At 41.7% G+C, this 14,628-nt stretch overlaps 1 protein-coding gene across 1 annotated transcript in view; it reads right to left on the reverse strand.

Moving 5' to 3' along the window:
• LOC139404169 (atrial natriuretic peptide-converting enzyme-like) overlaps nucleotides 1–14,628 on the reverse strand; it is a gene marked incomplete at its 3' end in the record, with an annotated part of 97,567 nt that overhangs the window by 43,280 nt on the left and 39,659 nt on the right. Inside the window, exons 5-6 of the mRNA XM_071147191.1 lie at nucleotides 4,352–4,617; nucleotides 3,276–3,389 (exon numbers count right to left, since the gene is read on the reverse strand). Of these exons, the coding sequence (XP_071003292.1) occupies nucleotides 3,276–3,389; nucleotides 4,352–4,617 (380 nt within the window). The remainder of the gene's footprint in view (nucleotides 1–3,275; nucleotides 3,390–4,351; nucleotides 4,618–14,628) is intronic.

Below are 14,628 nucleotides of genomic sequence, written 5' to 3' on the forward strand. Positions count from 1 at the left end.
ATCTACCAACAATAGGAGAGACCAGGGTGTGTTCTACTATCTATCTACCAACAACAGGAGAGACCAGGGTGTGTTCTACTATCTACCAACAACAGGAGAGACCAGGGTGTGTTCTACAATCTACCAACAACAGGAGAGACCAGGGTGTGTTCTACTATCACCCACCAACAGTAGAGACCAGGGTGTGTTCTACTATCTACCACCAACAGGAGAGACCAGGGTGTGTTCTACTATCTACCACAACAGGAGAGACCAGGGTCTGTTCCACTATCTACCAACAACAGGAGAGACCAGGGTGTGTTCTGCTATCTACCAACTATAGGAGAGACCAGGGAGTGTTCTACTATCTACCAACAACAGGAGAGACCAGGGTGTGTTCTACTATCTACCAACAACAGGAGAGACCAGGGTGTGCTCTACTATCTACCAACAACAGGAGAGACCAGGGTGTGTTCTACTATCTACAGGAGAGACCAGGGTGTGTTCTGCTATCTACCAACAACAGGAGAGACCAAGGTGTGTTCTACTATCTACCAACAACAGGAGAGACCAGGGTGTGTTCTACAATCTACCAACAATAGGAGAGACCAGGGTGTGTTCTACTATCTACCAACAACAGGAGAGACCAGGGTGTGTTCTACTATCTATCTACCAACAACAGGAGAGGCCAGGGTGTGTTCTGCTATCTACCAACAATAGGAGAGACCAGGGTGTGTTCTGCAATCTACCAACAATAGGAGAGACCAGGGTGTGTTCTACTATCTATCTACCAACAACAGGAGATACCAGGGTGTGTTCTACTATCTACCAACAATAGGAGAGACCAGGGTGTGTTCTACTATCTACCAACAACAGGAGAGACCAGGGTGTGTTCTACTATCTACAACAACAGGAGAGACCAGGGTGTGTTCTACTATCTACCAACAACAGGAGAGACCAGAGTGTGTTCTCCTATCTACAACAACAGGAGAGACCAGGGTGTGTTCTACTATCTACCAACAACAGGAGAGACCAGGGTGTGTTCTACTATCTACCAACAACAGGAGAGACCAGGGTGTGTTCTACAATCTACCAACAACAGGAGAGACCAGGGTGTGTTCTACTATCTACCAACAACAGGAGAGACCAGGGTGTGTTCTACAATCTACCTACAACAGGAGAGACCAGGGTGTGTTCTACTATCTACCACAACAGGAGACCAGGGTCTGTTCAACTATCTACAACAACAGGAGAGACCAGGGTGTGTTCTGCTATCTACCAACTATAGGAGAGACCAGGGAGTGTTCTACTATCTACCAACAACAGGAGAGACCAGGGTGTGTTCTACTATCTACCAACAACAGGAGAGACCAGGGTGCGTTCTACTATCTACCAACAACAGGAGAGACCAGGGTGTGTTCTACTTTCTACAGGAGAGACCAGGGTGTGTTCTACTATCTACAGGAGAGACCAGGGTGTGTTCTTCTATCTACCAACAACAGGAGAGACCAGGGTGTGTTCTGCTATCTACCAACAATAGGAGAGACCAGGGTGTGTTCTGCTATCTACCAACTATAGGAGAGACCAGGGAGTGTTCTACTATCTACCAACAACAGGAGAGACCAGGGTGTGTTCTACTATCCACCAACAACAGGAGAGACCAGGGTGTGTTCTACTATCTCCCAACAACAGGAGAGACCAGGGTGTGTTCTACTATCTACAGGAGAGACCAGGGTGTGTTCTACTATCTACTTGAGAGACCAGGGTGTGTTCTGCTATCTACCAACAACAGGAGAGACCAGGGTGTGTTCTACTATCCACCAACAACAGGAGAGACCAGGGTGTGTTCTACTATCTCCCAACAACAGGAGAGACCAGGGTGTGTTCTACTATCTACAGGAGAGACCAGGGTGTGTTCTACTATCTACTTGAGAGACCAGGGTGTGTTCTGCTATCTACCAACAACAGGAGAGACCAGGGTGTGTTCTACTATCTAACAACAACAGGAGAGACCAGGGTGTGTTCTACTATCTACCAACAACAGGAGAGACCAGGGTGTGTTCTACTATCTACCAACAATAGGAGAGACCAGGGTTTGTTCTACTATCTACCAACAGGAGAGACCAGTGTGTGTTCTACTATCTATCAACAATAGGAGAGACCACTGTGTGTTTTACTATCTACTAACAACAGGAGAGACCAGGGTGTGTTCTACTATCTATCTACCAACAACAGGAGCGACCAGGGTGTGTTCTACTATCTATCTACCACCAACAGGAGAGACCAGGGTGTGTTCTACTATCTACCAACAACAGGAGAGACCAGGGTGTGTTCTACTATCTATCTACCAACAACAGGAGAGACCAGGGTGTGTTCTGCTATCTACCAACAACAGGAGAGACCAGGGTGTGTTCTGCTATCTACCAACAATAGGAGAGACCAGGGTGTGTTCTACTATCTACCAACAATAGGAGAGACCAGGGTGTGTTCTAATATCTACCAACAATAGGAGAGACCAGGGTGTGTTCTACTATCTACCAACAACAGGAGAGACCAGGGTGTGTTCTGCTATCTACCAACAATAGGAGAGACCAGGGTGTGTTCTACTATCTACCAACAACAGGAGAGACCAGGGTGTGTTCTACTATCTACAACAACAGGAGAGACCAGGGTGTGTTCTACTATCACCCACCAACAGGAGAGACCAGGGTGTGTTCTACTATCTACCACCAACAGGAGAAACCAGGGTGTGTTCTACTATCTACCACAGCAGGAGAGACCAGGGTCTGTTCCACTATCTACCAACAACAGGAGAGAACAGGGTGTGTTCTGCTATCTACCAACTATAGGAGAGACCAGGGAGTGTTCTACTATCTACCAACAACAGGAGAGACCAGGGTGTGTTCTACTATCTACAGGAGAGACCAGGGTGTGTTCTACTATCTACAGGAGAGACCAGGGTGTGTTCTACTATCTACAGGAGAGACCAGGGTGTGTTCTACTATCTACAGGAGAGACCAGGGTGTGTTATACTATCTACAGGAGACCAGGGTGTGATCTACTATCTACAGGAGAGACCAGGGTGTGTTCTACTATCTACAGGAGAGACCAGGGTGTGTTCTACTATCTACAGGAGAGACCAGGGTGTGTTCTACTATCTACAGGAGAGACCAGGGTGTGTTCTACTATCTACCAACAACAGGAGAGACCAGGGTGTGTTCTACCATCTACAGGAGAGACCAGGGTGTGTGTGTCTGTCCATCGGTGCTTGTATGTTCATCTGTTTGTATACTTACCGCACTCTGCCTCATCACTCCAGTCATCACAGTCGTTATATCCGTTACAAACAAGTTTCCTGGGGATACATAGTCCAGTCACACATAGGAAGTGGTCGTGTCCTCCACAGACAGCTGCAGAACATACCAACAAAACAACAGTTAGCACTAAATACACACACAGGAAGTGGTATATATAGTGTGTATATAATGTGCATATATAGTGTGTATATAAAGTCTAGTTAGTGTGTATAGATAGTCTAGTGAGTGTGTATATAGTGTGTATATGTAGTCTATTGAGTGTATATATAGTTTGTATATAGTGTGTATATATAGTGTGTATATATAGTCTAATGAGTGTGTATAAAGGGTGCAGAGTGTGTGTATATAGTGTGCATATAGTGATATAGTGTGTATATAGTGTGTATATAGTGTGTATATAGTGGGTATATAGTGTGTATATAGTGGGTATATAGTGATTTGTGTGTATATAGTGGGTATATAGTGATATAGTGTGTATACAGTGTGTATATAGTGATATAGTGTGTATACAGTGTGTATACAGTGGGTATATAGTGATATAGTGTGTATATAGTGGGTATATAGTGATATAGTGTGCATATTGTGGGTATATAGTGACATAGTGTGTATACAGTGGGGATATAGTGATATAGTGTGTATATAGTGTGTATATAGTGGGTATATAGTGATATAGTGTGTATACAGTGGGGATATGGTGATATAGTGTGTATATAGTGTGTATATAGTGGGTATATAGTGATATAGTGTGTATATAGTGTGTATATAGTGGGTATATAGTGTGTATATAGTGGGTATATAGTGATATAGCGTGTATATAGTGGGTATATAGTGTATATAGTGTGTATATAGTGGGTATATAGTGGGTATATAGTGGGTATATAGTGTGTATATAATGTATATAGTGTGTATATAGTGTATAGAGTGTGTATAGTGTGTATATAGTGTATAGAGTGTGTGTGTATATAGTGTGTATATAGTGTGTATATAGTGTGTATATAGTGCGTATATAGTGTGTATATAGTGTGTCTATAGTGAACAAGCATGTTCTGACTCACATGGTTTGCCTTTGACCTGTCTGGGAGAGTAGCAGCTGGAAGGGATGGAGTTGGGGCTGAGGAGTGCGGAGTTAACCCCTGTACCTGGACTGACCCCCGACTCGGCTTGCATTGCCATGGACGACAACCCTGGCAACCCGGAAGTGTTGTTGGTGAACTGGGAGCATCGCAGGAAGTCAGGCCATGATGCATTGAACAGCTGGAGGACAGGTCCACAGCCCTCTCTGGCCGACTCACAGAACGACTGACAGGGTAGGACGACACGTCTAGAGAGGGAGAGAGAGAATAGAAAAAGAGAAAAGGAGAGAGAAATGTATCAGCTGCAGTACTATATCCTTACAAAAGATGGCGTTGACTTCACAGGACGTCCTAAGGAGTTATTTTTAATAACAAACCCAACGCATTTTAATTGAATTGAATTCATTTTGGGTAAGAGACATATACAACAAATTGTACAATGTGGACCCAGAGGATATCACTTAAATGATCGTGCCCCAGGTTACATGATAAACCACATTGACATGGTCTATAACCAACACAGTTACAATAGCAGAGCTAGTGATATGTCTGGTAAAATCCCAAGAGTCAACAGTCCTGCGAGGAGCAGGTTTTTCTATACAGGCGTTAGTCTGTGGAATAGCCTCCCCTCTGTGATCAAGCAAAGACAAGGTAGCAAAAAAAAGCAGGTGAAGGTTTTAATTTGGACAAAGACGTCTAAGTGAGGGCAACAACTCCGTTACCCCTTGTGCCCCCTACTGCTGGTCAGATGTATTTATTTGTATAATAGGTATGATCTGCCATGAATAGATCGTTTTTTTAGATTGGAATGTGAATTTAATGGTTCGGGAGAAGTGCAGTGATTAGTGACACTTTTGTCAATTTAAATTAATGTATTTACAGGAAACCCAGAGCTGCCCATTGACGTGAACCTTTCAGACGTGCTAAATGCTTTTTACGATAGCTTTGAAGCAAACAACACTGAAGCATGCATGACAGCACCAGCTGTTCTGGACGTCTGTGTGATAACACTTTCGGTAGCCGATGTGAGCAAGACTTTTAAACAGGTCAACATTCACAAAGCCACAGACATATTACTAAGAGGTGTACTCAAAGCATGTGTCGGACCAACTGGCAAGTGTCTCCACTGACATATTCAACCTCTCCCTGACCCAGCTGCGACAGAGCCTGGACTCGAACCAGGATCTCTAGTGGCACAGACCACTGCGCCACTCGGGAGGCCCATAACAGCAAACTCAATGATGGTGTTGGAGTCGTGCCTGGCCATGCAGTCATGGGTGAACAGGGAGTACAGGAGGGGACTGAGCATGCACCCCTGAGGGGCCCCAGTGTTGAGGATCAGCGTGGCAGTTGTGTTGTTACGTACCCTTACCACCTGGGGGCGGCCCGTCAGGAAGTCCAGGATCCATTTGCAGAGGAAGGTGTTTAGTCCCAGGGTCCTTAGCTCATTGATGAGCTTTGAGGGCACTATTGTGTTGAACACTGAGCTGTGTAGTCAATGAATAGCATTCTCACATAGGTGTTCCTTTTGTCCAGGTGGGAAAGGGCAGTGTGGAGTGCAATAGAGATTGTGCAATAGAGACTGTGGATCTGTTGGGGCGGTAAGCAAATTGGAGTGGGTCTAGGGTTTCTGGGATAATGGTGATGATGTGAGCCATGACCAGCATTTCAAAGCACTTCATGGCTACAGATGTGAGTGCTACGCGTCGGTAGTCATTTAAGCAGGATACCTTGATGTTATTGGGCACATGGTGGTCTGCTTGAAACGTGTTATTGCAGACTTGGTCAGGGACGGGTTGAAAATGTCAGTGAAGACACTTGCCAGTTGGTCAGTGCATGCTCGGAGTACACATCCTGGTAATCATTCTGCGCCTCTGGCCTTGAGAATGTTGACCTGTTTAAAGGCCTTGCTCGCATCGGCTACGGAGAGAGTGATCACACAGTTGTCCGGAACAGCTGGTGCTCTCATACATGCTTCAGTGTTGCTTGCCTCGAAGCACACATAATTTAGCTCATCTGTTAGGCTCGTTTCACTGGGCAGCTCATGGCTGTGCTTCAGTTTATAGTTCATAATAGTTTGCAAGTTCTGCCACATCCGACGAGCATCAGAGCCGGTGTGGTAGGATTCAATCTTAGTCCTGTATTGACGCTTTGCCTGTTTGATGGTTCGTCTGAGGGCATAGCGGGATTTCTTATAAGCGTCCGGGAGAGTCCCACTCCGTGGGGATGTTGCCTGTAATCCATGGCTTCTGGTTGGGGTATGTACGTAAGGTCACTGTGGGGACGACGTCCTCAATGCACTTATTGATGAAGCCAGTGACTGATGTGGTGTACTCCTCAATGCCATTGGATGAATCCCGGAACATATTCCAGTCTGTGCTAGTAGAACATTACTGTAGCTTAGCATCTGCTTCATCTGACCACTTCCTTATTGAGCGAGTCACTGGTGCTTTCTGCTTTAGTTTTTGCTTGTAAGCAGGAATGACATGACATGATATAGTCTAGGACTACTGTTGATACTGTATTATAGGACTGAATAATAACATGATATAGTCTAGGACTACTGTTGATACTGTATTATAGGACTGAATAATAACATGATATAGTCTAGGACAACTGTTGATACTGTATTATAGGACTGAATAATAACATGATATAGTCTAGAACTACTGTATTATAGGACTGAATAATAACATGATATAGTCTAGGACTACTGTTGATACTGTATTATAGGACTAAATAATAACATGATATAGTCTAGGACTACTGTTGATACTGTATTATAGGACTGAATAATAACATGATATAGTCTAGGACTACTGTTGATACTGTATTATAGGACTAAATAATAACATGATATAGTCTAGGACTACTGTTGATACTGTATTATAGGACTGAATAATAACATGATATAGTCTAGAACTACTGTATTATAGGACTGAATAATAACATGATATAGTCTAGGACTACTGTTGATACTGTATTATAGGACTGAATAATAACATTATATAGTCTAGAACTACTGTATTATAGGACTGAATAATAACATGATATAGTCTAGGACTACTGTTGATACTGTATTATAGGACTGAATAATAACATGATATAGTCTAGGACTACTGTTGATACTGTATTATAGGACTGAATAATAACATGATATAGTCTAGAACTACTGTATTATAGGACTGAATAATAACATGATATAGTCTAGGACTACTGTTGATACTGAATTATAGGACTGAATAATAACATGATATAGTCTAGAACTACTGTATTATAGGACTGAATAATAACATGATATAGTCTAGGACTACTGTTGATACTGTATTATAGGACTGAATAATAACATGATATAGTCTAGGACTACTGTTGATACTGTATTATAGGACTGAATAATAACATTATATAGTCTAGAACTACTGTATTATAGGACTGAATAATAACATGATATAGTCTAGGACTACTGTTGATACTGTATTATAGAACTGAATAATAACATGATATAGTCTAGAACTACTGTATTATAGGACTGAATAATAACATGATATAGTCTAGGACTACTGTTGATACTGTATTATAGGACTGAATAATAACATGATATAGTCTAGAACTACTGTGTTATAGGACTGAATAATAACATGATATAGTCTAGGACTACTGTTGATACTGTATTATAGGACTGAATAATAACATGATATAGTCTAGGACTACTGTTGATACTGTATTATAGGACTGAATAATAACATTATATAGTCTAGAACTACTGTATTATAGGACTGAATAATAACATGATCTAGTCTAGGACTACTGTTGATACTGTATTATAGGACTGAATAATAACATGATATAGTCTAGGACTACTGTTGATACTGTATTTTAGGACTGAATAATAACATGATATAGTCTAGGACTACTGTTGATACTGTATTATAGGACTGAATAATAACATGATATTGTCTAGGACTACTGTATTATAGGAATGAATAATAACATGATATAGTCTAGGACTACTGTTGATACTGTATTATAGGACTGAATAATAACATGATATTGTCTAGGACTACTGTATTATAGGAATGAATAATAACATGATATAGTCTAGGACTACTGTATTATAGGACTGAATAATAACATGAAATAGTCTAGGACTACTGTTGATACTGTATTATAGGACTGAATAATAACATTATATAGTCTAGAACTACTGTATTATAGGACTGAATAATAACATGATATAGTCTAGGACTACTGTTGATACTGTATTATAGGACTGAATAATAACATGATATAGTCTAGGACTACTGTATTATAGGACTGAATAATAACATGATATAGTCTAGGACTACTGTTGATACTGTATTATAGGACTGAATAATAACATGATATAGTCTAGAACTACTGTATTATAGGACTGAATAATAACATGATATAGTCTAGGACTACTGTTGATACTGTATTATAGGACTGAATAATAACATGATATAGTCTAGGACTACTGTTGATACTGTATTATAGGACTGAATAATAACATGATATAGTCTAGGACTACTGTTGATACTGTATTATAGGACTGAATAATAACATTATATAGTCTAGAACTACTGTATTATAGGACTGAATAATAACATGATATAGTCTAGGACTACTGTTGATACTGTATTATAGGACTGAATAATAACATTATATAGTCTAGAACTACTGTATTATAGGACTGAATAATAACATGATATAGTCTAGGACTACTGTTGATACTGTATTATAGGACTGAATAATAACATGATATAGTCTAGGACTACTGTTGATACTGTATTATAGGACTGAATAATAACATGATATAGTCTAGAACTACTGTATTATAGGACTGAATAATAACATGATATAGTCTAGGACTACTGTTGATACTGTATTATAGGACTGAATAATAACATGATATAGTCTAGGACTACTGTATTATAGGACTGAATAATAACATGATATAGTCTAGGACTACTGTTGATACTGTATTATAGGACTGAATAATAACATGATATGTTCGGAGGAGAGGGTCTTGGTAACAGCTCTTTGGGGATGGATACAAGCTGAATGGAGTATTGCTTTGTGAATTATGCAAAAGCCTCAACCAGTAGAGCATTTAGAAAGCTGTTATGGACAGGCTCATTGGCTAATGCATGGCCAGGATAAGGAAGGCAGCACGCTGTTGAACCAGCTGTCATTAGAGGGAAACGTAGCCTACTGTAATGGATTTTTGTTGTTGTTGTTATCCAACCAAACCGAAAACAAGCATACAGAAAAATAACTTGATATCACTGGACCACGCCATCTCCCAGTCCATCTCTATGGAGGGGTGTCATCTCCCAGTCCATCTCTATGGAGGGGTGTCATCTCCAGTCCATCTCTATGGAGGGGTGTCATCTCCCAGTCCATCTCTATGGAGGGGTGTCATCTCCCAGTCCATCTCTATGGAGGGGTGTCATCTCCCAGTCCATCTCTATGGAGGGGTGTCATCTCCCAGTCCATCTCTATGGAGGGGTTTCATCTCCCAGTCCATCTCTATGGAGGGGTGTCATCTCCCAGTCCATCTACATGGAGGGGTGTCATCTCCCAGTCCATCTCTATGGAGGGGTGTCATCTCCCAGTCCATCTACATGGAGGGGTGTCATCTCCCAGTCCATCTCTATGGAGGGGTTTCATCTCCCAGTCCATCTCCATGGAGGGGTGTCATCTCCCAGTCCATCTCTATGGAGGGGTTTCATCTCCCAGTCCATCTCTATGGAGGGGTTTCTACACCCCAATAGAGGTGGTGGCTGAAATAAATTCGGTAGATAAAGGGCTTGTCTCCTCACTGGTTTGTTCCTCCCCAACATGATCTGTTAATATTTGTTAATCTGATAATCTGTTAATAATATTAACAGATCATATCTACGTGAACAAAACATCATTCAGAGGAGGGCTTCTACTTGGTATTTAACCAAATGAAAAAAACAAATACGAGCTTAACGGGCACAAACAAAAACCATCTCTTCTGTTCTATGTGAGTTATGATGTGAGTTATGGGTACTGTGCCTCATGACAGGTTGCTGCTGCAGTCAAAACCAACTGATAACAGTTTTCGGTTGGCCTTAAACATACTGAAATTGGGATTTGGCACGTTTTTTTAAGGACACACCTCAGATATTGCCACACATCCCACCTCAGTGAAAGCTCATATAAGACAGGTGACCAATCCTGGCGCGACGTTTTGGAAATAGAAAAGCACTGCAGATCAAAGAGGAGCATTTGACAAATGGCTTAAGACCAGCCAAAATTGACCCCATAGAATGATATATAAAAGGACAAATAGAATGACTTAGGGCCCAATTCAGACTTAGGAAATGTACGCCTTTCCTCTGCAATTCTCAGTGGTGCTGAATAGATGCAATAAAACCGCTGAAAACCCTCCCACTTGCAGGCCAACAGATTTTCTCGTGGAGTTTTGATGGTTTTAGCACATTGATTTAAAGCCCTTTTAAATTTGGTGTACATTTAATAAGAGTTTTCTGGACAGACTCACTAGACAATATGCAGAGAAATGTTCAGAATATTAGGGATCAATGACAGGAAGCCATGGAAACACACACATATTTGTCTCCTGTTCAGCACCAATTGGTAGATTTTTTAAATACTCCGATGTACGTTATATATATATTATTACGAAAAGTATTTATGAACAATAAAAAAATACTGGTTTGGAGAGACTTTACACAACAAATATATTGTCAAATAAAACATGTAAAAGTGGTTTGATTCATTCTGAAAGTTGCCATATTCAATCGTGACCCTTTTCAGGAAACTCTGTGCCGAGTCAGGAGTCGCCAATTCAACATCACGGCCATGATTGGCTGAGATACTGAGTGGGCTGGACATGCAGAGATATAGGTTTGGTTGGGTCTGCCATATAGAACGTTTCTGTCTATAATGAGAGCTGGTGAGTATATGTAGGTCATCCTGTCTAATGCTACTTTTTAAAGATATCACGTAGTAGAACTGCATCAGTGTTGCTCTACACTTGCTGGAGGACCGAGTTTTTAAATCAGTGGAATTAGAGTATGATAGCTAAAGAGATGGAAAAAACACCTGTCTCAGGATTCCATCTTCAAACTAGAGGGCAACCATGGCATCCGGAACAGAGAGAAGTGTCCAACCATGATGGAACCGGGTAAGATAGACTAGCAAGCGACATTTTCAGATATTACACGTTTCAAATTTTGACAAAGTCATTTTCATTTCAAGTTAAAGTGCACTGTTAGCTAGCTAGAGGGGTAATAATAATATGAATAGAGAGGGGGAGAGGGGTAATAATAATATGAATGGAGAGGGGGAGAGGGGTAATAATAATATGAATAGAGAGGGGGAGAGGGGTAATAATAATATGAATGGAGAGGGGGAGAGGGGGAGAGGGGTAATAATAATATGAATGGAGAGGGGGAGAGGGGTAATAATAATATGAATGGAGAGGGGGAGAGGGGTAATAATAATATGAATGGAGAGGGGGAGAGGGGGAGAGGGGTAATAATAATATGAATGGAGAGGAGGAGAGGGGTAATAATAATATGAATGGAGAGGGGGAGAGGGGTAATAATAATATGAATGGAGAGGAGGAGGATTGGGGGAGAGGGGTAATAATAATATGAATGGAGAGGGGGAGAGGGGTAATAATAATATGAATGGAGAGGGGGAGAGGGGTAATAATAATATGAATAGAGAGGGGGAGAGGGGTAATAATAATATGAATGGAGAGGAGGAGAGGGGGAGAGGGGTAATAATAATATGAATGGAGAGGGGGAGAGGGGTAATAATAATATGAATGGAGAGGGGGAGAGGGGTAATAATAATATGAATGGAGAGGGGGAGAGGGGTAATAATAATATGAATGGAGAGGGGGAGAGGAGGAGAGGGGTAATAATAATATGAATGGAGAGGAGGAGAGGGGTAATAATAATATGAATGGAGAGGGGGAGAGGGGTAATAATAATATGAATGGAGAGGGGGAGAGGAGGAGAGGGGTAATAATAATATGAATGGAGAGGGGGAGAGGGGTAATAATAATATGAATGGAGAGGGGGAGAGGGGTAATAATAATATGAATGGAGAGGGGGAGAGGGGGAGAGGGGTAATAATAATATGAATGGAGAGGAGGAGAGGGGTAATAATAATATGAATGGAGAGGGGGAGAGGGGTAATAATAATATGAATGGAGAGGAGGAGAGGGGTAATAATAATATGAATAGAGAGGGGGAGAGGGGTAATAATAATATGAATGGAGAGGGGGAGAGGGGGAGAGGGGTAATAATAATATGAATGGAGAGGAGGAGAGGGGTAATAATAATATGAATGGAGAGGGGGAGAGGGGTAGAGGGGTAATAATAATATGAATGGAGAGGGGGAGAGGGGTAATAATAATATGAATGGAGAGGGGGAGAGGGGTAATAATAATATGAATGGAGAGGGGGAGAGGGGGAGAGGGGTAATAATAATATGAAGGGAGAGGGGGAGAGGTGTAATAATAATATGAATGGAGAGGGGGAGAGGTGTAATAATAATATGAATGGAGAGGGGGAGAGGTGTAATAATAATATGAATGGAGAGGGGGAGAGGGGTAATAATAATATGAATGGAGAGGGGGAGAGGGGTAGAGGGGTAATAATAATATGAATGGAGAGGGGGAGAGGGGTAATAATAATATGAATGGAGAGGGGGAGAGGTGTAATAATAATATGAATGGAGAGGGGGAGAGGGGTAATAATAATATGAATGGAGAGGGGGAGAGGGGTAGAGGGGTAATAATAATATGAATGGAGAGGGGGAGAGGGGTAATAATAATATGAATGGAGAGGGGAAGAGGGGGAGAGGGGTAATAATAATATGAATGGAGAGGGGGAGAGGGGTAATAATAATATGAATGGAGAGGGGGAGAGGGGTAATAATAATATGAATGGAGAGGGGGAGAGGGGGAGAGGGGTAATAATAATATGAAGGGAGAGGAGGAGAGGGGTTATAATAATATGAATGGAGAGGGGGAGAGGGGGGAGGGGTAATAATAATATGAATGGAGAGGGGGAGAGGGGTAATAATAATATGAATGGAGAGGAGGAGGGGGGGAGGGGTAATAATAATATGAATGGAGAGGGGGAGAGGGGTAATAATAATATGAATGGAGAGGGGGAGAGGGGTAATAATAATATGAATGGAGAGGGGGAGAGGGGTAATAATAATATGAATGGAGAGGGGGAGAGGGGTAATAATAATATGAATGGAGAGGGGGAGAGGGGTAATAATAATATGAATGGAGAGGGGGAGAGGGGTAATAATAATATGAATGGAGAGGGGGAGAGGGGTAATAATAATATGAATGGAGAGGGGGAGAGGAGGAGAGGGGTAATAATAATATGAATGGAGAGGGGGAGAGGGGTAATAATAATATGAATGGAGAGGGGGAGAGGGGTAATAATAATATGAATGGAGAGGGGGAGAGGGGTAATAATAATATGAATGGAGAGGGGGAGAGGGGGAGAGGGGTAATAATAATATGAAGGGAGAGGAGGAGAGGGGTTATAATAATATGAATGGAGAGGGGGAGAGGGGGGAGGGGTAATAATAATATGAATGGAGAGGGGGAGAGGGGTAATAATAATATGAATGGAGAGGAGGAGGGGGGGGAGGGGTAATAATAATATGAATGGAGAGGGGGAGAGGGGTAATAATAATATGAATGGAGAGGGGGAGAGGGGGAGAGGGGTAATAATAATATGAATGGAGAGGGGGAGTGGGGTAATAATAATATGAATTGAGAGGAGGAGAGGGGTAATAATAATATGAATGGAGAGGGGGAGAGGGGTAATAATAATATGAATGGAGAGGAGGAGAGGGGTAATAATAATATGAATGAGAGGGGGAGAGGGGTAATAATAATATGAATGGAGAGGGGGAGAGGGGGAGAGGGGTAATAATAATATGAATGGAGAGGGGGAGAGGAGGAGAGGGGTAATAATAGTATGAATGGAGAGGGGGAGAGGGGTAATAATAATATGAATGGAGAGGGGGAGAGGGGTAGAGGGGTAATAATAATATGAATGGAGAGGGGGAGAGGGGTAATAATAATATGAATGGAGAGGGGAAGAGGGGTAATAATAATATGAATGGAGAGGGGGAGAGGGGTAATAATAATATGAATGGAGAGGGGGAGAGGGGTAATAATAATATGAATGGAGAGGGGGAGAGGG

The sequence above is a fragment of the Oncorhynchus clarkii genome, unplaced genomic scaffold, assembly GCF_045791955.1.
Source record: "Oncorhynchus clarkii lewisi isolate Uvic-CL-2024 unplaced genomic scaffold, UVic_Ocla_1.0 unplaced_contig_5411_pilon_pilon, whole genome shotgun sequence".
In the NCBI taxonomy this organism is placed as follows: Eukaryota; Metazoa; Chordata; class Actinopteri; order Salmoniformes; family Salmonidae; genus Oncorhynchus; species Oncorhynchus clarkii.